Below are 27,600 nucleotides of genomic sequence, written 5' to 3' on the forward strand. Positions count from 1 at the left end.
CCTCACGTCCTCAACAGTGAAGACCGATGCAAAGAATTCATTTCGTTTCTCCGCAATGGCCTTATTGTCTTTGAGTGCTCCTTAGCATCTCGATCGTCCAGTGGCCCCACTGGTTGTTTAGCAGGCTTTCTGCTTCTGATGTATTTAAAAAAAAAATTGCTATTACTTTTTGAGTCTTTGGCTAGCTGTTCTTCAAATTCTTTTTTGGTCTTTCTAATTATATTTTTACACTTCATTTGCCAGAGTTTATGCTCTTTTCTATTTTCCTTATTAGGATTTATCTTCCACTTTTTAAAGGCTGCCTTTTTGCCTCTCACTGCTTCTTTTACTTAGTTGTTTAACCATGGTGGCTCTTTTTTGGTTCTCTTACTATGTTTTTAAATTGGGGTATACATTTAAGTTGAGCCTCTATTATGGTGTCTTTTAAAAGTTTCCACACAGCTTGATCTCAGATCAATAAGATGAAACTCAATAAAGACAAGTGCAAGTACTCCACTTACAAACAAAAAAATCAAATACACAACTACAGTAGTATTGCTGTAAAGGATCTTGGGGGTTATAATGGATCACAAATTGATCTTGAGCCAATAGTGTGATGCAGTTGCAAAAAAGGTTAATATAATCTGGGATGTATTAATTACCTCCCATGTAAGACATAGGAGGTAATTATCCCACTCTGCTCGGCCTTGGTGAGGCCTCAGCTGGAGTAGTGTATTCAGTTCTGGGCAACACACTTTAAGAAAGCTGTGAACAAATTAGAGAAAGTCCAGAGGACAGCAACAAAAATGATAAATGGTTTAGAAAACATGATCTATGAGGATAGGATAAAAATTGGGCATGTTTAGTCTTGAGAAAAGAAGACTGAAGGGGCATCTGATAACAGTCTTCAAATATGAAAAGGGCTGTTGTAAAGAGGATAGTAATCTATTGTTTTCAATATCTACAGCAGGTAGGACAAGAAGTAATGGGCCTAATTTGCAGCAGGGGAGATTTAGGTTAGATATTAGGAAAAACTTTCTAACTATAAGGGTAGTTAAGCTTTAGAATAGACTTCTAAGGGAGGTTGTGGAATCCCTATCCTTGGAAGTTTTTAAGAATAGGTTAGACTGACATCTGTCAGGGATGATCAAAGTTTACTTGGTCCTTCCTCAGCCCAGGGAGCTAGAGTAGAAGAGCTCTTGACGTTCCTTCCAGCTAGTCTACATCTCTAGGATTCTATGAACACATTTCCCTCATCTGCTCTTCATTTTAACATTTGTTTATTCGATTTAGGCCAGTGACTCAGTCAGGAAGACCTGTTACAGGGTTTGTGCGACCCAGCACACAAAGTGGACGACCAGGCACTATGGAACAGGCTATAAGAACTCCCAGAACTGCTCATACTGCTCGCCCAATTACTAGTGCTTCTGGAAGATATGTCAGACTAGGAACGGTGAGTGGCTTGGCTTTACTACTATGAAGGATGGCTTTCCCTTCTATGATGATGTAGTTTAGCTTAAAAATTACGTCTGAAAAAAATCAAACTTGGGGGAAGTTAGCTCAAGTAATACGAAGTAGATAGCCAAGTTCTATATTTTAAAAAAAAATTGAATAAAATGCTATCAAACCTTACTTGTTAATTTCGTTGTATTTAAATATGCATAAAATTTCACAAAAGGAAATTCTGCAGTCCTGATTCTTCACTCACTGAACTCCATGACTTCAACAGAAGCAGGATGGAGCCCTCTCCAAGTTTTCCACTTTTGTTTATTTTTTTGCACTGTTCGAGAGCAGTAGTCTCTCTTTAAAATCACCAGTGAGTTACTAAGATTAAATCTGGCTAATTTATGCTGCATTTAGTAAAATCACCAATAGTGTGTCTGGATTGAAGACATAATGCAAACTAGGGGGTTTTTTTTGTAGGCAAAAAGTGTTGTTGAACTCCTGCTATATATGCATATAAGCAGTTCTTCCAAAGTCTTTGCAAAAAAAAAGCTTTTTTTTTTAAATCACATACTCTACTGCAGTTATAATTTACGTTTTTTTCCATTGAAGGTTTTTTTCATCTGATATTTGAAATGTATTTGTATAGTGTAATGGGTTCATTCTGTTTAACACTTTTTTTCAGGCCTCTATGCTCACAAATCCAGAAGGTCCTTTCATAAACTTGTCTAGATTGAATTTAGCAAAATATGCTCAAAAACCAAAGTTAGCAAAGGTATGTGACTATTTTGGTCAATGTTCTGCTATATTTAATATCACTTCAATGTTAATTTACCGTTAGTGTCTCTCTTCTTCTAGATTTTTAGGACCCTTTCCAGCCTAATATTTCCTACGCAGCTGCTGGACTATGGGGGTACCACAATCTTTCAAGGTCCAGCAGCTGAGGAGGCTGCTCGCTACTCAGAGAAGAAAGTGCTCTCTTGTTAGCAATCATAACACATTGTATTAGGTATTTCTCAATGTTAACAATCCTCAAATCCCCAATACTGTGGTAAATTGGCATTTTGGCAATAGACCTGTCTTATAAGTGCAGAAATGAAGTGCCCAGCAGCAGTATTTGGAACCTCAATTGTACTAATATGGGGTCAGCTATTTTCCCCCACCTCCTTTAGATGGGGGAAGCCTTTTTTTTTTTCCTGTTTTTTTTGTTTTAAGAATCCCTCTGTATGAGCACAGACATTATACTTGGACACAAATGTACTCTGACACCTTTGTGTCCATCGGGAAAAGTAGCAAAGGCCGTTCAAACTAAAGCCTCACCTGTTTCTCCAACGAACCATGTCTGAAGAAATTGCAGTCATAAGAGGGAGGGTCCTAAGGACTTCAAGAAAACATTAGGTCTTTCCCCTATTATGCCCCAGTGGATGGAGCTGGAAGACCTCTCACCAGTATATTCTTCTTGGTTCTCTCTCCTTCCCTTTCAAGATCTAAGATTAAGAGACTCCAACAGGCTGCTCAGCCCCAGTAAGGGGAGATGGACAGGTCCAGTACAGGATATCAGCAATTCATTTACATAAGCTCATTCCCTCCCTCCTGATCCAAGCTGCATAACTCCGAACTGCAGAAAGTTGTATGTGGGCGGCAGCTTAACATAGAAAGGCCAATGTATCTTCCACATAGGTTGCCAGACTCAAAATAGACACTCCAGAATCTGAGACCATAGGTGTGCATGTACTCTCAGTATATTTTTATACTGCTGTTTATTCTCATAGATCTCCTTTGAAAAGAAATAAATGGGAATAATTACAGTCTACATATCCATTCTATGCTATTATAAAGAAGACATTACATTCCTTAAACTTGTAATCTTAAAGTGAGAAAACGTGACATTTTTTCAGTTTACAGAATTGACGTTATTTTAAGGTGTATTTATGCTAGGTCCACAAATATTAGCAGTCTGCCCCAGACTGGAAAACATTTGTGAAGAGGCAATACTAAATCAAAGTTTAAAAGGAGGCATTGAACATACCTAAGCCATTATGTTATGGTGGTAGAACGTGCAGTTACTTTCAAGAACTATTACATCAGCTAATGTTGTTTAATGGTTCAATGAATCTTGAACCATGCATGCAAGATGGACAAAAGGCAAGACAATACCTTGTTCAGCCTCCAAGAAGAGAATTTTGTGGATGAATTGGGAGTATGAATAAAAGTCTACACTGTTAATCTAAAAAAAGATTTAAAGTGTTTGGATTTTTTCCTTTGCTTTCAAGGCATGACTTACTTCCCTTTTTTATATTAGATCTATTTTTCCACTAGCATTAGTGCTCATAATTTTTTTAGTCGGTTTAGTTCTCATGATTGACAGCCAGAGAAACTGAAGTCCTCTACCAACAGAACAAGTATATCAGTGTGCCTTCCCTCACAAATGTAACTCAATCCTCATCTGAAGGAATGCAAAGATGATTTTGTTTCATGTTTTATCATTGGGTGACCTCTCAACTGAGTCTCTCTACAAGAGTGCCACTTGTGTTGGTGGTGTCTTTATGTGGATACCTGCCCACAAGGAAGTGGACTGATCCCCACAGTTCACTTCGCATAGGCCACGGGAAGGCTATCAGATGGGCTGATTCTCTTCTGACCTGAGCTGTATTTGACTAGTGACCTAGAGGTGGAAGTCCCTTTTTTGAGATGTGCAATGGTGAGCATTGCACATCTGCCTTTAAATCTGTTAATGGCAGTCAGCCTATCTAGGACTGTAATTAATACACACTTATTTGTACATTGTTATACAAAAACAAACCCTATCTTTGTAAATGTCTTAAATGGGAATATGTGGGGAATTCCTGAAGCCTAGATAGGTGAGGATTTCTCCTGAACTCTGAATCCCCTTTTCTTCTAAGTTTTAAGGCACTTAAACAAAAACTTAATTAAAATGTGACAAATTTTTAAATCATCAGATGGGTGTTCTGTATGCAAATGTGTGTTTACTGCAACTAAATGTGTAGATTTGGAAACTCTACATGCAGATGGATAGTTAAGTTGCTTGCATACTCACATTCCAGATTGACACCTTCAATTGCAGTAATAATATGTCATAGAATCATAGAAATTTTTACTCATGAGGGCATTCTGCACCAAAAAATTAAAAATTCTGCACACAGTATCTTAAAATTCTGCAAATTCTATTTGTCAAATAAATGTGGAAGCTCCAGAATTGCAGTGGGGAGCACAGGCCACTGGCTGCACAGAGGTGGGAGATCAGACTCAGCGGTGAGCTGCACCCAACCTTGTCACAGCGCAAGGACTGGGCCTGCCCCAGAAACACCCCAGGGCCCTTCCCCTCCATGCCAGGTGCACTAGGTGTGGGCAGGCAGGCTCAGCAAGGCAGGATCCAAGTGTGGAGGGACTTAGTGTGGGGGGATCCAGGTGTGGGTTGAGAGGGTTCTTTTGGGGGCGATCTGGGTATGGATGTCTCAGTGGGGGATCCGGGTGCACAGGGGCTCGTTGGAGGGTTCTGGGTGCAACGGTAATGGGACTCTGCAGGGGGGTCCAGGTGAAGGTAGTTGAGGGTTCAGGGGGGCGCATCTGGGTGTGGGGGGATAGCGCCTGGAAGAGAGTGTCAGTGTGGGGGGTCCAGATGCTGGGGAAGTGGGGCTCAGTGGGGTGGGGATCCAGGTGCAGCTGGTTGGGGCTCGGTAGGGTGGGGATCCAGGTGCGGGTGGCTCGTTGGGGTGGTCCAGTTGCAGGGGGAATGGGGCTCACCAGGAGGGGAGGGTATGAGGGGGTCTGAATGCAAAGGGGTTGGGCAGATGGGGGAGCAGCTCCCTGTACAGTAGCTCCCTGTACAGTGATTCCTCCTCTTGCAGCTGAGGAGCAATGGGTACAGGAAGCACGGGGGAGGGGAGAGTTTGCAGAGCTTCCTACAGCCAGGGGAGAAATCTGGGGGTGGGTCTGTCACAGCCCTGGATGCTGTGCAGGGGAAGAGGAAGTCCCGTCCTCCTCAGCCCAGCCAGGACTAGCAGCTGGGCCCAGTGCACGGTAGAAGCCACCAGCCAGGTCTTCTCCGGTCCTGCCTGCTGCCCCACAGTGATTTACCTAACTGCTGGCTGCCCTGGGCACCCGAAACATACTTCTGGGAAGGGATACATGACCGCTCATGGCTTCCCTTTGCTTCCCCATCAGAAAGTCATAAATTCTGCGCATGCACAGTGGCGCAGAATTCTCCCAGGAGTAAGAAATATAGGACTGGAAGGGTTTTCAGTAGGTCATTATTTCAATACCTGCACTGAGACAGGATTAAGTATTGTCTAGACCATCGTGACAGGTGTTTGTCTAACCTGTTTTTAAAAACGTCTAATGACTGAGATTTTACAACCTGCCTAGGTAAATTGTTGGAAATTTTTTCGTAATATCTAAATCTCCCTTGCTGCAATTAAAACCCATTACTTCTTGTCCTATCCTCAGTGGTCAAAGAGAACGGTTTATCACCCTTCTCTTTATAACAACCTTTTACATACTTGAATACTATTATGTCCCCTTTCAGTCTTCTCTTCCCTAGAAGAAACAAACCCAGTTTTTTCAGTCTTTCCTCATAGGTCATGTTTTCTGGACTTTTGATGATTTTTTTTGTTCTCCTCTGGACTTTCTCCAATTTGTCCACATCTTTCCTAAAGTGTGGTATCCAGAACTGGACACAATACTCTAGTGGAGGCCTTCTCAGTGCTGAGTAGAATGGAAGAATTATTTGTGTCTTGCTTACAATACTCCTGCTAGTACATTCCAGAATGATGTTTGCTTTTTTTGCAACAGCATTACATTGACGACTCATATTTAGTTTGTGATCCACATCCACGCATGCAAACCCATGCACACATTTTTTAAGCAGCATCTCTCTTGAAAACTTAGCACTTTTTCAAAAGCTGAAGTGAATCATCACTTTCAGCTCAGAAGACGCTTAGTCTAATGAATCTTACTAGACACATCCATCCACAGGGAGTAAGTACAATTATCAATGTTAGGAAGCTAACGTAATATGACATTAATATTTCTTATAGAAAGTAAGACTTGAGTTAAAATGTGCAGCTTTATGGATTTGCAGGGCTTTTTTTTTTTTTAAGGAGAAGACAGCATTGACACTAAAGCCAAAGCATGATGAAGTTTTAAGATCCTCATTTCATTTTGTGTTAAGGATTGTTGCTTAAAGTTGTAAAACTCTGAGCTCTCACCTCTCCAACGTGCAAAGAGATGATAAATCTCATAACCATTAAGTTCACATAGCTAGTCTGTGTAACCATGTGAAGTAAAAATCTTAAATGAACCAAACTGTACCATAGAATCTTTATGGATAGTAATTCCATGCTCTAATAATAAGAATATAGCAGTAGGGATATATTACCAACCACCTGACCAGGATGGTGATAGTGACTGTGAAATGCTCAGGGAGATGAGAGGTTAAAAAAAATTAAAAAAACTTCAGTAATGGGGATTTCAACTATCCCCATATTGACTGGGTACATAGCATCTCAGGACGGGATGAAGAGATAACCTTTCTTGACACTAAGTGACTGCTTCTTGGAGCAGCTAGTTCTGGAACCCATAAGAGGAGAGGCAATTCTTGATTTAGTTCTAAGTGGAGCACAGGATCTGGTCCAAGAGGTGAATATAGCTGGACCGGTTGGTAATAGTGACCACAATATGATTAAATTTAATATCCCTGTGGTGGGGAAAACACCACAGCAGCCCAACACTGTAGCATTTAATTTCAGAAAGGGGGACTACACAAAAATGAGGAAATTAGTTAAACAGAAATTAAAAGGTACAGCGCCAAAAGTGAAATCCCTGCAAGCTGCATGGAAACTTTTTAAAGATACCATAATAAAGGCTCAACTTAAATGTATACCCCAAATTAAAAAACATAGTAAGAGAACCAAAAAAGTGGCACCGTGGCTAAACAACAAAGTAAAAAAAGTAATGAGAGACAAAAAGGCATCCTTTAAAAAGTGAAAGTTAAATCCTAGTGAGGAAAATAGAACAGAGCATAAACTCTGGCAAATGAAATGTAAAAATATAATTAGGAAGGCCAAAAAAGAATTTGAAGAACAGCTAGCCAAAGACTCAAAAAGTAATAGCAACAAAAATCAGAAGCAGGAAGCCTGCTAAACAACCAGTGGGGCCACAGGATGATCAAGATGCTAAAGGAACCATTGCAGAGAAATTAAATGAATTATTTGCGTCAGTCTTCATGGCTGAGGATGTGAGGGAGATTCCCAAACCTGAGCCATTTTTTTAGGTGACAAATCTGAGGAACTGTACTAGATTGAGGTGTCATTAGAGGAGGTTTTGGAACAAATTGATAAACTAAAAAAGTGTTTCTCAAATGCGGCCACCATGGCCGCATGCAGCCACCAGGGGCTTTTCTTGCAACCACAGTCTCCTGGGCCGTGACTGGGGCGCAGAGCAGTACCTCTCCCCCGGGGCCACCAGAAGGGGTTGGGCCCTCCCCCCATCTGGAGCCACAAACACCAGATAAGCATGCAGCCTGAGTTTCCCACCTTCCCAGGGGTGGTGAGGCTCGGATTTCGGGCTTCAGCGTGGGATGGCGGGTGCCAGGCTCCAGTCATGAGACTTTGAGCCCTGGCCCTGGCCCCAGCCCCCAGCCACATGGCGGCAGGTGCCAGTTCTGGGCTCCACCCCACCATTGTCCCTGGCCCCCGCAGCCTCCTCCAGTCTTGGGCTCTGACCGTGCGGTGGCAGGCTTTAAAAAACAATGAGATGCATGGATCTGAAGTGGGTTTTTTACCCACGAAAGCTTATGCCCAAATAAATAAAACCGGACTCCTCGTTGTTTTTGTGGATACAGACTAACACAGCTACCCCTCTGATTTCAGAGTAAGATGCAAGAAACCATATAGGAGACAGAGTATTCCTTAGCTGTATATAAGGAAAGGTTCCTTCTAATTTTCAGTACCAAAGGTTGATTTATGTCCTAAAGCAGGAGGATTTATATCCCTTTCAAAATTTATTTTTAAATAAAGATTTACTATTGTAATTCTAACTATTCTTATCCATATACGTGTCCAATCTTACTTAATCCTGTTACGTTTTTGGCCTCAATATCATCTTGGGGCAATATCACAGGCAAATCATACAAGAAAATGTTTACTTTTCAGTTTTAGGTTTGCTACTTCTCACTTTTATTGAATGTTTCCTTGTTTTGTATTATGAGAGGAGGTAATTAGTGACTTATCTACCTTTTCTATACCATTAATTAATTTGTATCTCTCTTATCATGTTTGCTCTTAATCACCCCCTCCCCCAAAAGTCTTGTTATGATGGGATTATTAAATTTTGAAGCCTCTGCTTCATTGTGTGTCATTTTGGATGTCTGTGATTATAGACTTAATGTTTGAAGTGTACAGAATAACTAACAGCTGTTCACTGCTGGCATCCAGCACTTAGAAAAATGATTTTTTGGAAATTATATTTTTAAAATAAATAAGATCAGAAGAAAGATTGGTACCTGAGTAATATTATATTAGGTTTCATGATAGGTGACTTTGCAGTGTTACTACCTGTGCTATCAGTTCTGTAAATAAACAGAGGACTTCAGTCTCCATTGTGGAGAACCTAATATCTTTCACTTGCATTAAATTCACTTTAAAATGCAGTTCAGGTCAGAAAAATGTCTTTGTAAAAAAATCAGATCTTTTCCCTCTGTATATTCAGTCTTGACTGTTTATTTTTCTTACCATAACACATCTATATTTAGTAGTTCTGAAGAGTCAACAGAGCTGTAGAGATTGAGATGAATTCTCTTCTGGATCCTTAAACTTGTTTGCCAAGTTTCAGATGCAGAATCTTTTTACTAATGATGATGTGCAAACCTGAGAAAAAAAGAAATCTGGATTTTCAGATTCCAGAATGGTTGACTATGAAGTGTCAAACTTTAGAAGAGCCAATTTTCACTCGTAAACTGAACAAATTTGAGCCCTGGTCCTTAAGACATATGCCTATGCTTAAATTCCATTGACTTCCAGACTACTCACAGTGCATAAAATTAAGCATGTACATAAGTCTTTGCAGGATCAAGCTCTTTCCATAAGTAAAGAGACTATAAACATGAAACCCCACAATGTCACTTTCACTTCTAGGTTAGACACTTTGGTTTTTAAAAATAATTTTTTTTTAAAAACCAAACATTATAGACAACCCTAGTAATTTCATATACTGTACTATGAATGTAAAAATTATTATCTCCTGGCAACACAGTACACCAGTAGATTTTGCTCATCTAACTCAAAGTCCATTTAATGTTTCAATAGAGTTATGTGTAACTGTGTTTGCTATTTTAGAATAGTAATTGGTGATTATTACATTCTGAGAACCCAAAGTGTTTATTATATAAGGTATTAATGTTTTTCTTCAAACATGATAACGTCTCAAATGTTCTTCTGATAGGCATTGTTCGAATACATTTTTCACCATGAAAATGACGTTAAGAATGTAAGTAATCTATACAAAATACATTTTTACTTGTACTAAGTCTTATTCTGTCATGTCTGTCAGGTTTCAGCTGAACTAAGGCTTCTAGTGTTATTTTAGTTCTTAGGATAGAAAAATTGTAGCTTTAAGAAAATTCTTGTTCCAAGCATGAAAAAGTCACCAATACTAAAATGTTAATGCCTTTATTTTCCAAAGTCAAAATAGCATATACCCGCACTACCGCGAGCAGAGCTAGTGCACTAAAAATAGCAGTGTAGCTAGGGTAGCACAAGTGGCAGCTCAGGCAAGCGGCCCTAACTATGTACCTGCCCGGACCCCCTGGGTATGTACTTAGGCAGCTAGCCCAAGCAGCACTGTCCATGCGACCCCAGCTACACTGCTATTTTTAGTGCACTAACTCAAGCTAGTGTGGGTATATCGACATGAGCTGGATATCACACCCCTTCTTCCAAGCGTAGATGCAGACTAAGAGTGAGGGAGAATTGTTTGGGATGGGATAATACTATAATTAGTAATAATGGATTGAACTTAAAATCAGGTAAATTACTGGCAGAGCTACCATGGGTAAGTCTGTGTGTGCTGGGAATCACACCTTTAGCTCCAAGTGTAGACATAACCACCGTTTTATACTATATTGAACAGTCACAGTTAAATTTGTGTACCTGTTGTTTAACTCTTCAAAAGTTATGTAAGCCAGTCTTGCAAGTTTTTTCTTACCAGCCCACACAGGTGAAGTATGTTTTGTTGGATGAGTAAGATATAAAATTTATTATAACATACAGAGTATTTCTGGCACATTCATCACCATGGTATCTGGTAGGTTGTGCTTGAAGTTAAAAAAAAAAAAAAAAAGTTCAGATCAATTTCACATGGCTCATTAAGCATTTATTGGCTTTTCTGCAACACCTAAAGATGCATTGAGCAAGGGGTGCATTCAGGGGGCTGAAGATTAATTAAATTCCCAAATTGCTTCTTCCATGGTGCCATTTTGACGGTTTTCAACTAGTGAAGCAATAATTACCAGAAAACAAATGGTTTGTGTTGACATAGATCAGAATTGTTTTCAGATGAAATGCTATGAATTTTTAATCTGGCACTAAATTATGTCACTCATATGCTGTCTGCCAGCTTGATTGCACTGGCCTCTCTTGATATGATTGAATTTCAGTATACCAGCATCCAAAATATAACCAATCAGTGAGTGTCAGAAAGAAACAGAATCTGTAACATGTTAATTGCTACTAATTTACTTTGACATCAAGGAAGTGGGATTTTTATGATGCCAACAACGATGGAAATACATATGGTTTACCAAGAGGAACTCTAGTCCACCAGTGACAAAGGGCTTACGTGGTATGAAATCACTTAGACATGCTAACATGAAATTAATATTAAATGATAGTGAAAATATATCACTAAACTATTTCAGTGATATTAACAGCAGGATCTCCTGGGCTGGACTGGCAAGTTCATAGAGCCCAGGCTATATGTAACATTTCAGAAATCTTGTGAAGTAGTATTTTGGAGTTCCTGTAGGGGATCCACAGACATTTCAGTTTTGACACAGAGAGATATCAGTAACTGGTTGTATCTTTACTTTCTAAGCTCTCATAGGAAATACTTTTGTGGCTCAGTTTACAGTATTGGTTGTACTTATGGTACTATATTTTAAACATCTAAATTTTAATTGTTTAATATTCAGCTCCCTAGCTTCCTTTCATTTGCTCCTCTTCTTTTTCTCCTATTTGCAGTGTTTCTTCTCATGCACTTCCATTTCTATCTCCCTTCTCCTCTTTACCCTCATTCTTCCATATTTAGTTTCTCCTTTTCCCAACAGTCTCTCCTTCCTTCTCAGACCCCCTTAACAAGTCCTCCCATTACTTCATCTCAGTTTAAAAACAAACAAACAAAAAACCACACACACGAACAAAAAAACCCAACTCTTTCCTTCAAATCAATTAAATTCACCCCTTACTCACCTGTTCATCCCAGTCACTTCACTCATTCACCCACCCACCTGTCCCTGAGTCAGGCACTCTTGGTCACTTGGTCATTCAGTAAAGAAGAGCTGGGTTATCCTTGCAGCCTAAGTTGACTCTTTTGGAAAAGGATGAGGCGTGGAGACTAGTGGTCCCAAGACCTAAGAAGCTGCCCTCTGGGTGGGAGAAGAAGAGTACCAGAAGGCTTGAAGAGCCACTGTTCAGGCAAGTTTCCTGCACCAGTGGACGAGGAAGAGCAGTTCCTGTAGTTGGCTATACACTCAAGTCAGAGAAAACTACACTCCTGACCTGTCCATGAATGTGGGAAGGTACAGAACAGACTAGCTCTGCATCTTGTCCACAATTGGCTGTGGAACTAATTCTGAGGCTGTGGGTGGAGTCCAAGAGTCAATTCACAGGTTGCGATATATGCTTCCTAATGTGATTTCATAGATTAAGTCAAAGGCCAGAAGGGAACATTGGGATCATCTAGTCCATCTCCTGTATAAAACACAGGACATAGAACTGCCTCAAAATAATTCCTAGAGCTTATTTTTTAGAAAAAAAAATCCAATCTTGATTTTAAAATGGCCAGTGATGGAGAGTCCACCACAACCCTTACTAAATTGTTCCAATGGTTAATTACTCTGTTATAAATTTACACCATATTTCCAATATGAATCTGTCTAGCTTCAAGATCCAGCCATTGGATCATGACAGGTTTCAGAGTAGCAGCCGTGTTAGTCTGTATCTGTAAAAACAAACAGGAGTACTTGTGGCACCTTAGAGACTAACACATTTATTAGAGCATAAGCTTTCGTGGGCTACAACCCACTTCTTCGTATGCATCCGAAGAAGTGGGTTGTAGCCCACAAAAGCTTATGCTCTAATAAATTTGTTAGTCTCTAAGGTGCCACAAGTACTCCTGTTCGTTTTTCCATTGGATCATGTTACTCTGCTAGCCCATTATCAAATACGTGTTCTCCATGTAGGTACTTACAGACTATAATCAAGTCACCCATTAACCTTCTGTTTGTTAATCTGAATGATTGAGCTCTGTGTGTCTGTTGCTATAAGGCTTTTTTTCTAGGTTCTGTAATCAATCTTGTAGCTTTTCTCTGAACCCCCTCTAGTTTATCGACATCCTTGAATTGTGGACATGAGAACTGGACGTAGTATTCCAGCAACCGTTACATCTTTGCCAAATACAGAGTTAAAATAGCGTCTCTACTTCAGATTCCCCTGTTTATGCATCAAAGAATCACATTAGCCCTTTTGGCCACAGTGTCGCACTGGGAACTCGTATTCAGCTGATTATCCACCATGATCCCGCAATTTTTTTTGGAGTCATTGCTTCCCAGGATAGGGTCCCCTGTTGTGTAAGCAGAGTTTTACTCACTGTTGGGGCACCCCATCTGGTTGGGTCTGGGGATCAGCTCTCATCCAGTCTAACACCTTCTTCTGTTGCTCACTTGCCCTGGGGCCCCTCTTGCTCTCCGGCACTCAGGGTACTCTCTCTTCATGACTCAGCCTCCATCTAGGTCACTATATCGTTTTCTCTTTCCAAGGTATCAAAGTCCCTCTGGACAGTCTGTCCAGATGCTGTCACAGGCAGTCCTCCATGCCAATTCCAAGTCCATGCCACTTTCCCAGTGGTTGGTGGGGGAACCCAGGCCCGCCCACTACTCTGGGTTTTAGCCCAGAGACCCTATAATCAGCAGCCAAGCTCTACACAATCTCTGCCTTCGCAGCTCTTTCCCTGAGCTTCTTCCTACTCTGCATTCCACAGGCTTTCTTCCTGCAACTCCTCTGGGTGAACCCTTCCTGAAGGGCTAGGATACCAGGGCTTTTGCTCCTTCCTGGATCTCCTCCAGCCCAGCTCTCTGTGTCCAGAGAATGAGTGTCAACTCCCTCCCTACAGTCCGTTTTTGCTGCAAACTTCCTGGTTTTATACAAGCTCAGCCTGCCCCTGCACAGCTGGGTTTCATCATCAGTTAGCCTTTATCAGTCCCTGGCTCTCCCCAAGGTGCAGCCTATATGGTTAATTGGCCCCTTCTGAGGCACCTTAACCCCATCAGTGCTGGTGTGGCATGAACACCCCCATCACAGTGCCTACCATTATTTGTTCCTACATGTAAACATTTAGCCATATGAAAAAGCATATTGTTTGCTTGTGCCCAGTTTACATGCAATCCAGATTACTCTATATTAGTGTATCATTTTCCACTCCCCTAATGTGTGTGTCATCTGCAGACTTTATCCGTGATGATTTTATGTTTTCTTCCAGGTCATTAATAATGATTTTAAATAGTATAGGGCCAAGAACTGATCCTTGCTGGCCCTCACTAAAAACACATTTTCAAAGATGATATCCTGTTTACAACTACACTGAGATTTATCGTTTAGACATCTTTTAATCCATTTACTTTGTCATGTTAATTATGTATCTTTTTAATTTTTTTTAATCAAAATGTCATGTGGTACCAAGTCAGATCCCTTACAGAAGTATATTACATCAACACTATTACCTTTACCAGCCAAACTTGTAACCACATCCAAAAAAAGATATCAAATATTTACAAATAAGATGGAAAAATATTAGTAGAGAAAGGGGATCTTTGCTCTCATTTTGCCCATCTTGAGGGACTTGCACTGTTGTCTTCTGCAATATAATTAATAAACAAGCCTTAAGTCTTTTTTTCACCTCCATTTAGTTCTCAACCACTCCTTTAAGTACTGCTGAGTTCCTTGTCAATTTGTATTAAAGAATACCATTGTACAGTTGTATGCAGATTTGATTAAACATACACAATATAAAGTATTTTATCTATAATAATAGCAAATACAGCAAAAATCCACAGACTGTCAGTTTTTGAGATAGGAGTGGAGGAAAGCACAGTATTTCTTTAATACAGTATTTAATACTTTTTTTAAAAATGTATCCAGTATCCCTTTATTTCACTTAAGGAAAAATAAATACCTATTCTCAGAGGAAATTATTCCTCCATTATTGCTGTTCACTCTTGTTTCCTTTTGGGATCATTCATCAATAACTGACTCTCTTTAGACACTGAACTATTCTTGATTTTCATTTTGTGGACTAAACAGTGTGGGCTAAATGTCAGTGAAAATGGGACAACTTAAAAGCCTTGCTCAGAAATTGTTCATCTTCGGCTTCCCGTCGACGGCGCTTACTCCCACCTTCGCTGGTGGAGTAAGAGCGTCGATTCGGGGATCGATTGTCGTGTCCCAACGGGACGCGATAAATCGATCCCCGAGAGGTCGATTTCTACCCACCGATTCAGGCGGGTAGTGTAGACCTAGCCAAAGAGTGGAACACCAGAGTCTGACATGCTTGAAAGTTTAGTGATGCTCTCATTACAATTTTTCTTAAGGAACAGCAGCAAACATACTGTATACTGGTTAATAATCCCAGCCCATAGTATTGCCTTGGTAAGTGCCAGCCCCCAGCAAAGCACACTCCGTGGGTGAAGGAAAGCACACTATGTTCTGTTTTTATAACTGCATTTTTAAAAATTTATTAAGGCAAAGAACATTAACATCCACTGTAGTTGGTATGCTTGTCACCAAAATACACTCAGGACGTTTCTCTTCACATGCATTGATTGCATTTTGGCCTTTTCTCATTGTAATACCTATTTCAAATACATTGTGAGCAGGCATGTAATTTGACATCTTATGTACCCCAATAAACAAACACAAATTAAGGGAGGTTTCAGTCTTAACTGTCTTCCAGATTTTTAAATCTGTGCTTCCCTCCCCCCCCCCAGTTAGTGGCTTCAGTTAGTGAACTTCAAGTTTTTTTACATTGGTATAACTAAGGTGATCTCATTTTTCATACTACTGTTTGCTAATGAAGCAAAATTATAGTTTTCTGCCCCTCCCCATTGAACTACAAAGAAGCCAAGATCCTAATGGAAGGCAAACAAATTTATATGTGGTCAATATCATTCACATTGGTATGAAATTAAGCCCCAATCCTGAAATGAACTCTGAACAACTAGATCCATGCATAGCACCACTGAGACTAAAGATTTCAGGATTTGATGGGTAGGATTTGATCAATATGTTTCCTTAGTTTTCTGGAGGATTACACAAAGCAAGTCTCTCTTTCTCAGAATTGAATATGCTGGGACAGGTCCTCAACTTGAGTGAAGCATTGTAGCTTTGTTCAAGTCAATGCAGCTATGACAATTTTACACCAGCTGAAGATCTGGCCTGCTGTCTTTAAAGCAGTCCTAATTGTGCTAGCTGCAGGAGCAAGCAACTGGGAATAAAAACCCAGAAACACTTGCCACTTGGTCAATTTAATATTGGCATTTCAGATATACAGCTATCAGTTGTTTCTGTATTGCATACACAAGAACTTTACTAGTTTACTGTAAAAATACAACAAAACAAAACACATACCTAAGAAACAGTTCTCTACCAGCCCTTGGTTTGGCTACTGTAATAGGAGTCTTCCATTTCTGATTTCTGTGGTTCTATGAAATAGTTATGAAGAAATCAAGTCAGTTCTGAGCTTCATGGCCACGTATGTCTATTTTCATAATATTTTGTTTAAAAGCTTTTTAGACTATTTCTGGTGAAACTGCTATAATGGAAGTGTAGCTTTTACTCTGACATCTTATGTTATGATGGAAAATGGAATTTCAAACAATTCTGCAGCTTGTATGTTTTATAGCCTTTCAATACAGTATAGACTATGATTCTTTCAGCACAATATGCCATGACCTGAAATCAGAAATTAAAAGAAAAAAGATAAACTAGAGCGTCTTTCTGATTTTTAATCTGTGGAAATATGACCCTTCTAATGGTCCCTGTTCAAGCAAAGTGTGTTGAATAGCATACCTACCTTTCAAACATCCCTGATTGTGGAGGATTAGGAGGGAGAAAAGCCTTCCTATTTTTTCCCCATACTCATTTGAAAGTGCACTGTACTCAAGTGATCCAGGTGGAAAAGGCCTGATATCACCAAAACCAAGATAATTTGTACACTGTCTCAAGCAGAACTACCTCGGCACTTTTTCTTTAAAAAAAAAAAAAAGTTTAAGTCGCTTTTAGTAAATTTCCCCCATGGATGATGGGAAAACGTGAAAAATGTGTATGCTTAGACTTATGGATACCTTACATAGTCTCTACAGTCTCATTAAATGTGTTCCCTAGTTCCTCTTTTGCATTATATATAACTGTTAAAAAGCATGTATGATTACATCCTGCTGTAATCCTTTCAAACATTTTATGATTCAATCTTCATAGAAATAAAGTAATAATCCTTCCGTAGTCTATATGTAAAAAACAATGTCTGTATGTACCAAAGCAGCTTATTCAATATTTTTATATTTTGCTGTTCTTTATGGCTTGTATTTTTCTTCAGTATTCTTTGTTGAAACCTGGAACTGCCAGTTTTAAGGTGTGGGTGTGTGTCTGTGTATTTTTTTAAAGGCTTTAGATTTGGCTGCACTTGCCACAGAGCATGCACAGTACAAGGACTGGTGGTGGAAAGTCCAAATTGGGAAATGCTACTATAGGTAAGCCATTTTTCTATTCTTTAGTGATTGATTGCGATCTGAGGAACATGAACTTTAGTTTCTAGTAACTGTACAGTATTTCCTAAGCTTCAAGGTCAAATTGTATAGTACTAAGAGGTGTTCGTATAGTAAAGTAGTTAAGGGATGGCAATATAATAAAATTAGAGCTGGTCAAAGTTGGAATTAGTTTTACAGGAAATTCCAAACATTGTTCCATTTTGAAACAAAAAAATTGAAATTTCCTAGAAGGAAAAAAAAATCATTTTGAAATAATGAAAGCATTTCATTTAGAATATTTTGAAAGAAAATTGATCCTGGGCGCACCCAATGGACTCATGTGAAGCTAGGAGCCTAGAAGCCCTGAGAGACACGGCTGAGCCAGGAGCATTGGAGCTTGGACTCCCAGGGTTCCTGCTGCAGAGACGGAAGCAGGCCCTGCTCTAGCTGAGGCACTTCCAGGCTCCTGATTCCATGGCAGGGAATCTGTGAACTCCTGGGCGCCTGGCTCCGACATAGCCCATATGGTGCAGCTCCCATGGAGCCATCAAACCTGGAAGCCATGTTGTTCCCAGCAGCCCACCAAGTGAGCTGGCCTGAAGCCTGCATTGCAGGCAGGGTTCCATCCAGAACACTGCCTACGTATCACCAGAAGTTCAGTGGATCCAGTCCATTTCTGGAAAGTGTAGACAAATTGGCATTTTCTGGTGAAGCAGGGTTTGAGCTTGACTCGTAATTTAGATAAAATGGTTTCATCTTTCAAATAAGGAGGCTAACTAGTACAGTATATATTTAATTAATAAGGAAGACTACAGTTTGGGAATATTAATGAAAGAATGAGCAGACCCTGTCCCACAATCTGAGATAATGTCGAGGCTCCAATATTTTGAGCACTGGAGCTTCCTCCTTGTGTTTGTCACAATTATATGCAGGGTTGATAACAGCTATTATTAAGGTTGCTCAAAACTTCCTAGTATAAGACCCTGTTTCCAGTCCCTTCTAATTTTGCCAAATTTTAAACATGTTCTCCTTCCACAGAAGTGGGCTGACTTAATCACATCTGTTGGCTGCAGAACTTTTCCAAGGAAGTTCCAAAATTATATTTCAAATTTCTAACCACCAGTTTGTCAGAAGTTTGACTGCCAATTGTTGAGTCAGACTGAGTGCGTCACAAACATTAATGGATTTATTTTCACTGCACACTGTGAGATGAAGGATATTATCCCCATTTTACAGATGGGAACTGAAACACAGATTAAAGTCAAAAGGATCCACAAATTTTGGGTGCCCAGTTTGAGACACCTAGGACCTGAGATTTCATTATACAGTACTTTATATGTTCAGAGCTCATCACCTGTTGACTTCTGTTGCAGTTGTGAGTGCTCACCATTTCTCCAGTGAGACTGCAGGCAGGCACCCAGAAAGTCAGGAATACATAGTGACCACCTCTGAAAAGTTTGGTTTAAGTGACTTGCCTAGTATTATATAGGGATTCTGTGGCAGAGGGAGGGATAGAACCCATTTCCCCAGGCAGCATTTGACTGCCTTAATGATGAGACCATTCTTTCTCTTCCTGCTGTCCCCAGCTCATTCACTACACACATTCCAACTTCTGGAATAAATGACGCTGGGGTCCTAAAGACAGGTTCCTTTCAATACACGACCCTGATTTACTCCCAGAGCAGATCCATCCTGCATACTGAATGAGGCAGGAGTGTTGTGGAAAAAAATAGTATGTGATCAAAAGACTGTCAGTGCAAATGCACAAGGGCGCTGAATTAAGGTTACAAAGGCAATTCTGGCATTTCCTAACTTTTGAACCTGGATTTTCTTTTAGCAGGTGCATACGCGTGCATGATTTTTTACACCCCCACCCACCCCCACGTTACCTTTGGCACTTTAATGAGTTATTTTTAATTTGTTTTTAGTGGATAGTGCTTTGTTTGAACAAGTTATATTATTGTTGAATAAAGAACTTTCTGTATGTATCTATTATCTCTTAGGTTAGGATTGTACCGTGAAGCAGAAAAACAATTTAAATCAGCTCTCAAGCAGCAGGACATGGTAGATACAATACTGTATTTAGCAAAAGTAAGTAGATATTCTCAAATCAAATTAAATCTGCCTGCTTTAGAATAACTTGAAATTCTCATCTATACATGAAAATCCAGGGGGCAGCCGAGCTGGGACTATCCAACTTGATACATTTTTCAGATTGTGTAGCTTTTCAAATCCATTTAGAAATGTATTAAAATACACCAATCTTTTCAGAATGCAATTAACTTAAACAGCAGAACTGACACAAATAGAACAAGTTATTTTTCAGACTTCCATTGTATAAAATTTTAAAGTTTTGTGAGAATAAGGTTTTATTTTAAAGGATTATTGATGAGCTTTTTTTGGCTGTACGTTTTTCCCCACAACTTGTCTTATTCCAGTTCTTTAATATCAAAATAGTGATGAATGGTGTGGGAAATACAAAAGTCAGTACTGAAAACAGAAGACTCACTAGATTGTTGTTGCCTCAGGCTCAAGCATTCATGTACTTCAGACTATGACCTCTACAGGGATTTGATAATTTGTGATTAGCAGAACTCTTTACAAAAGCAAGAGCATAGTTTAAGTACTGGATTTCTTTGTGGTGTGTGCAAGTCTCGAAGACACCATCTTCTGCTGCTTTATGTTCTCTCCGCCAACAAACCCCAATCAGAACTATACAGATGAGGAATGATCAGAGTTGCTGTATTTAATGTGTAGCTATCTGATTTCTTAGGAGACCAATGAAATAAACCAATAAGGGTGACTAGATGAATCTAAAAACTGTTTTTTCAACTGACATCAAAATAAGAGGAATTTATTGGTAGCAGTCAGAAAGATCTTGAAATTGACAAAGTTGTATCATAAAGATATGCAAAAACATTTGAAGAACCATCATCACCACTCAAACACCAACATTGTTGTTTATGGTAGTGCACATGATGTTCTAGACATTTTTCCAGACATTCAAGAAGAGACAGGCCTGCTCCAGGAAACTTGCAGTTTAAGGGCTTGTCCACACAGTTTGTGGGCAGAAAGACTGTGTCAAAGCACACTACAGAACTTTTAGTACGTGGTAGCAGGGTCCACATGGCCAGGTGGCATGCAACAGCTTTATACCCTGGTTTGCTTTGCACTAACTGACCATATAAACAAGCCCTCAAGGTATCTTTTATCTAGGAGCTTGAATAATAATAGCAATGAAGCCATGACTGCATGGGCTTTGCAAGCCTATTCTAGTGACTAGTCCCTGCTGCCACGGCTTCACTACCATTGTTATTTGAGATAGGTAGATTGAAGCTACTCAAATACGTCTACATGTGCTGCAGTTATTCACTTGATTGCACTAAAGATGTTACGTAAGGCAGCATTTCCGCAGACTTTGGAAAGCTGACACACCACCCCCAAGAGAAGGAAACCTATTTCCCCTCCTGCTTTTTCAATACAGCTATGAAAGGCGTCCCTAAAATAAGTGATTACTCAGAGCACATGCATTTCTTTTTATAGTATGATTCTTCCGCTGTGCTTTGAGTAATGAATTAGCATCTGGGTTAGCAGCAGTTCATATCAGAGAGGTATTGTTTCAGGCTCTCTGCAAAATCAGGCAGACATCAGTATCAGCTACATCCTAGTCACATTTTAATCTCCATAACAAGTAGAGATTTAATTTAAAAAAAAAAAAAGTGAAAGTTGAGATTTGTGGAAAAACTAACAGTTTTTTGCACATCAATCTGGCTAATCCTGAGACCTTCCTCCTCCACGCTTTGAGAAACATTGGTTTAAGGCCAGAAGATGGGGAAGGGGAATAAGAAATAGGGAATTGTTTTGTACATGTCAAGAACTCCAAGGAGTCAAACTATTTCACGACTGGAGAGCTGGAAATGGGACTTTTACACCAGAGAACTAGGAGGTTCCCAGCTCTCCAGAAGGGGTAACATTCAGCACTTGCTGTTAGCTCCAGGACACAATGTGTCAGACTTAAAAGTCATAGCATTCTTATCATTTGAAAAGCTATTTTTAGAGGTTTTAAAAATTAATTTTTATGCCCCTCAGGCTTGTGCAGTTTTACTTATAGTATAAGGAAAGCTGAGCTTTACAGGTGGATGGATACAAAATAATCAAAAACTATTTTAAAGACTCTCTCAGAAACAGTTCTAAAATGGTGTGTAAGTTATGGGGTACATGCAGGTGTGGTTTGTTTAAAGGGTTTATTGCACTTATTTAGGATGACTTGCATAAGTCATTCGTGTTTGCCACATTGAGTAATATGATCATCTCAAACACTTGCTAATTAAAAAGCTATACCCACTATCGTGTAGTCTCTTATCTTTATATCCTCTGCTGAAGCTCTTGAGAGAGAGATTTGATTGTAGAAAGCACTTGATGAGAAATAGTAAAATAAATTCAAATGTTAATTAAAGAAAGGAAAATGAGCATGACAGATACAATGGAGACATTTCTTTCAAGTTTAAGGCTTAATGCAGATATTAAATCCATCTGAAGCTGCTCTACAGATTATAAACTGAAATGTATAGTGAATGTTCTGAAGGCTGCTTTAGATACAACACAAGTGTGACATCCACAGATGGAATGTGCTAGGAATAGATTGTTGATGTCCCATTGCTTAAAATGTCTGCTTAATTGATACTGTCACTTGTGCAGTCAGGGTCTAGCAAGCAGAAGAAAGAAAAAAGAAAAAAATAAAAAGCAGCAGCTAGCCTCAATCTTCTTTATTCCTTCTCCACAGGAAGGAATTTTTTTTTCTTAATATAGGAGATACTAGCAAATATCAGGCAATTTTTTTCCACTGATCCTACAGTTCTAATTCTAATTTTACCATGATCAGTTTGAAACTGCAGTCCCTTACTTGAGAAATACTTGCTGTCAATTAGATCATTAAAATTACCCCATTGTCACTTTTCAAAGAATGCTGCTGTGTGTGCGTGCAAAGCACTATATATCTGTTTATAGATTAATTAAAGATTTGACCATAATAAGTTGACCATTTGCATTCAGAATTCCCTGCATGGATCCCCAAAGCAGAAGAGCTGTATTGTGCTACTAGTTGTGGTGGTTTCTTTAATTTGTAATGTTGATGCTTTACTCCTTTGGGTCACTTATTATATTAAACAACACCAATGGCAGCTATTTTTCCATTGTTCATATATTACAATCAAACGTTATTTACTATGTTATTCCACTAGCACGAGCACTTTAAATGTGTCTTGCTTTACTCTGAAGTATATATAGCTGAAACACTTTTCTACTGACATATGAGTAATCAGCTTGGGGAATTGAATGGCATGAGTGATTCACGTAGAATATGGCTTTTTTCCTTCTCTGTAACGGATTCAGATGTGCTTCATTCCAGTAGTCTCAGAAAGTTATACTATCGGAGTGCTGCTTAAATGGTCTTTGTGACATCAGTTGATGGTCTCTTTCCAGTTATACTGTAGTTCTTACAGGACAGGTCTCCACATCACTATTAGCACCATACTGGTATTACCAACACAGAAACTAAAGATTGACAGGCCACGCAGACAGAACTACCCTTTTGCCTATAAGGGGTCAACTTGTCTAAATATGACTGGAGACATTTTGGCAGAGCAATATGAGGAAGCTTGCAAATGTCATTGTCCACTTTGTCATTTGGCCAGAGTAGAAGACTTTCCATGAATTCTAAAATACACTTTCTTCATTCAAATTCCTCTTGAGACTCACTTCTTCCATGAGGCTCAAAATGTGACCATCATCATTTTTTAGATTAATATGTTTAAAATATTTAAGGTGACATCATCTTAATCTCCCAGTGCACACTGACTTTTTTTTTTTGTTAGTTTTGTGAATTATAGGTCCAGGGACCTATGTTATAAGTAATAAATATAGAGACAGGAAATGTCTTGCTGTGGTTCTTGTACAGTTCCAGGCATGTTTTTAGCACTTAAATAATTAAGACTGTCACATTTTTAGCATCACTGCAAAGATTTTCCCCATTGATGCTCATATGACTATTTGAGATAATGGCTTCTGCATCAAAAGAAGATTCTCTCTCTTGCTGCTAGCACTTCTTTTGTCAAACAGCTGTCTGAGCATGAATATCAATATTTGACATTTATATACACTTTTTCTTTGCTCAGGTGTATTTTCGGTTGGATCAGCCTTTGACAGCTTTACATCTTTTCAAGCAAGGATTAGATAGATTTCCTGGAGAAGTGACCCTTCTTTGTGGGATTGCTAGAATCTATGAGGTATGCATGTACTACACTACCCCTAATGCAAACAAGGTTATTTTCTTATGCAGGAAAAGGGACCAGAAGTTCAATATGCTTGTAAGGTCATCAAAAATTCACATTATTTTTCAGCATTACTAATGTAAAACAGGTAATGTTACAGAAAGTCTACCAAAATAAAGACAGCCTTGCAGGCTTATTTGTTCAGCTGGTTAACTATTACCAAACAGACCATGCTTTTCCTTGTTCAAACACAAACAAATCCACATTAAATCAAGTGTTGCATTTCCAGATTGTCCATTTAGTACTATGATTGGCTTTATACATTTTTCATTGATCTAAAAGAGAAGAAAAGTGCTGGTGTCTCAAACGGCCTGTTAGTAGATTTAAACAGCAGGATAGTCTACAGATCAGTGTTGCCTTCCTTAGTACTATTAAGTCATTGTGAATTAGTAAAGTTGAAATGTGTCATAGCTTAGGTGGTATTTGTTTTAAATGTAACTACCGTATATACTCATTCATAAGCCAAATATTTTTGGTAAAAAAGTGATGCATCAAAGAGTGGGGGTTGGCTTATAAACGGGTCTACACCAAAATTTGATGATATTAAACTCTATGGAATCATTGAATTGAGTATCTACTACATTGTCGTTTTGTTTACTTGGAGCGTCTGCAGGCATGGAGCCCCTCGGATCCCTGTGGCCGCGGTTCGCCGTTCCCAGCCAATGGGGGTCCGTGCCTGTGAGCGCTCCAGGTAAACAAAACGTCCAGGCCCACTAGTGGCTTACCCTAACGGGCCAGGAGCCAAAGTTTGCCAACCCCCGAAATATAGGATTGGCTTATGAAAGGGTCATGCAGTTTTTGCTATTTTTACCTAACCATCTTGGGGGGGGTCGGCTTATAAATGAACGGGCTAATGAATGAGTATATACGGTACTAATATTTTAAAATAGAACAGTGGTTTCATTGTAGGCTGATAATCAGAGGTAGTTGCTTTTATTTTGCATTAAAGAAAATGCTGCCATTAAAAACAGAGAAGTACTGAGTTTTATATTGTTGTAGTTTGCCTTGTACACTGAAATGGCAATAAATCTATTTCAAAGTATAAAGAAGAAGCCATCCATTTTTGTCTAATACCCATTTTCAAGGTAAATGTTTTGGGATTTTTTTATAAAGAAAAATCTGCAATCCTTTTTCTGGTCTTCCTATCTGAATCTTTAAACGCAGTTTAAGAAAGCGGTGTTTAAATAATGTGGCATATTATTCTGTAGACTTTCCTTAACATTATGCAGCCTTTTTATGAATTTTTGTACTGCAGACTGTATTAGATATTTCTCTGCACCATTGTTATAGAAAGATGTTTGTTTCTGTACTGATGGGCCTTGGTGTGTCACATAACTACAGATTTATAACTTAATTAAAGATTTGTACCATCGCATACAACCATTCAGCTCTCTTTGTACATGCCTGGAGGGACATATGTACCAAACACCTTCATTGTCACTTTCTCCTTAGGCATTAGAAAAAGAGAAGGTCTGCCACTTTCCATCTGCTCCAGGTTTTTAAATGATCGTACTATTATTAAAATTTAGTATGGTTCCTTGTTTGAGAAATGTAAATTTGCATAAGTTAATGTGCTACAGTTTTATTGTGTGATAGAACAGGTTTTAATTTGACTCTTTTCAGTCAAATTGCTCAGGGCGATAGTTTGATACACTGTAGGATGTTTTATGAGCAATAGGGTAGAGGAACAAACTGCTCTCTAAACAAATAAAAACACTTTTTGAATGACCTCTACATTTTGTACATTCGCGCATCTTCCACAGGAGGCGGTTTCTCTGGTGACAGTAACCCCTCAAAGTACCTGGGACATAGGTCTAGTTGTTACAAGAAGCAAAAAAGTCTATCCTACTTCTCCATCCAAATACCATACATCCAGGTGTATTTTTAGATACAATATGATCATTTTAATTGGCACTTCCTACTGGAAACAAACTTACTAAATTATTCCATGATTCCAGTTTTCAGAGGCTCATTGTAATACTTGGTGCTCATTTAATTTAGCATACTAGCTCAAGCAAAAGCCAACGCATGTCAGTCTGCCTTCACTGAAAAGCACGCTCCCAGCTGCAGTGTAGGCATACCCTTAGGTTGCCAGCTCCTTCCCCAGGCCCTGTAAAGCACTGTGTAAGTTTATGGCACTTTATAAGAGTTTAATAAAATGATAAAAAGCAAGATTACTACAGTTTGCAAAATATTTGTTCGTTTGTTTTTGTATTTTTGATGTGCAGGAAATGAATAACATCTCCTTAGCTGCAGAATACTACAGAGAAGTCTTAAAACAAGATAACACTCATGTGGAAGCCATTGCATGCATTGGCAGTAACCACTTTTATTCAGACCAACCTGAGATAGCTTTGCGGTTTTACAGGTGTGTGCGCAAGTAAGATTAATATTGAAGAGAAATATTTTTGTAACATTGATAGTGCCAAAGAAAATGCAAGGGTGTAGGAATCAAAGGTGTCTAAGCAAATGGAGAAATATTGCCTACTGTATCACCAACATACCTACTCTAATATCTTCTATACCTATAATATGGTAATTACACTTAAGCACTTAATATGCAGGATGATTGTTAAAATAAAAGTGCATCAAAATGGTTGAGTACCTGATTAATGAATGAAGAGGGGGCTCAAAAGGACCTGATTTTCAACTTCATTTTGCAGGAGGCACACACCACCTTGAAGGATTAAGCATAGGCAGCGAGTTATGGGCCCCATGTTCCACCAATATTTAAGAACATGGGCCTGGCTCCATCAATGTTTGGACTTACTGCGCTTTGGGGGGGAGGGGGCCCGCTCTTCAGGGGGATGTGAGGTCCAGGGTGGCCTGGGGGATTAGCGGGGGCCTGGCACCGGCAGCACTGAGACACTCCACCGACTCCCAGCATCGCTCGGGGGAGGAAGCCGGAAAGAGGCGGGGTGAGGGCTTGGGGGAAAGGGGGCAGAACAGGGACATGGGCGGGCTGGGGCCAGGTCGCTCGCTACTGCTGGTGCCAGACCCCCTGCTAATTCCCCAGGCTGCCCTAGACCCCGCATCCGCCTGAAGCCTGCCTCCCCCACCCCCAAAGCATTAAAACTGATAAGTTGAATGTCTTGTAGGGAATCTTGGGATATATGGCAAAGACACTCATACTGAGGGCAAAGCAAAGCCTTGTTTAAATAACAGCCAATTAGTAAGGACAGAAAAGCCCCAAATCACACAAACAGATGGAGTAATACAGTATTAGGGATATCTTTGGTGTCATTCCCTGCATATGCTCATATACTTACACCCTTCCTTGGGGACCTAGCGGTGAGAGACCAAGGACCAGCCCTGCCTCCAGCATGCCAAATAAGTCCGATGGTCCCGGATCTTCAGTGCCCAAAGATTGGTGGTAGACAATGAAGAGCTGAACGGTCAATGATGGAACGCTAGCCCCCATTACGAAGTGGCTTGTCCTATTATAGGGCCTGGGCACTATCACAAATATTCATTCTGATGCTTAGCCTTCCATGTCCAAATCTAACTTTGTCACCCTCATAATATTGGGGTGCAGTTATCCTATAGGTTAACATATTAATGTCATTTAACTCATTATCACATAGTCACCTATTGCTCAAGCAAGTTTGTAGTTAGACATCTGCCAATGATTCTGTCCTAAAATATCCAAGCCCAGTACCAGTTCAGTGTTCCTGTAGTTGCCTGGTACTGGTATGTACCAACTCGCTCTATTGAGCAAGCTGTTCCCAGTTTCCCAAAATCTAGAGTAACTATTGGGCCATTTTATCTATGCTATATCACAGGCCTACCATACTTCTGCTAACTTGCTTAAACCGG

At 39.6% G+C, this 27,600-nt stretch overlaps 1 protein-coding gene across 3 annotated transcripts in view; it reads left to right on the forward strand.

Moving 5' to 3' along the window:
- The window catches only part of TTC8 (tetratricopeptide repeat domain 8), a 58,066-nt gene that overhangs the window by 22,806 nt on the left and 7,660 nt on the right, over positions 1-27,600 (forward strand). For 2 of the 3 annotated variants that reach the window (XM_026651371.2, XM_026651374.1), the window contains exons 5-11: positions 1,273-1,432; positions 2,108-2,197; positions 9,883-9,927; positions 17,373-17,458; positions 19,459-19,546; positions 23,629-23,739; positions 26,013-26,152. In XM_026651371.2, coding sequence (XP_026507156.1) covers positions 1,273-1,432; positions 2,108-2,197; positions 9,883-9,927; positions 17,373-17,458; positions 19,459-19,546; positions 23,629-23,739; positions 26,013-26,152 — 720 coding nt within the window. The remainder of the gene's footprint in view (positions 1-1,272; positions 1,433-2,107; positions 2,198-9,882; positions 9,928-17,372; positions 17,459-19,458; positions 19,547-23,628; positions 23,740-26,012; positions 26,153-27,600) is intronic. The other variant, XM_026651373.2, reaches the window with a different exon arrangement.

This window comes from Terrapene carolina, unplaced genomic scaffold, assembly GCF_002925995.2.
Source record: "Terrapene carolina triunguis isolate 2854851 unplaced genomic scaffold, T_m_triunguis-2.0 Scaffold96, whole genome shotgun sequence".
Classification (NCBI taxonomy): Eukaryota; Metazoa; Chordata; order Testudines; family Emydidae; genus Terrapene; species Terrapene triunguis.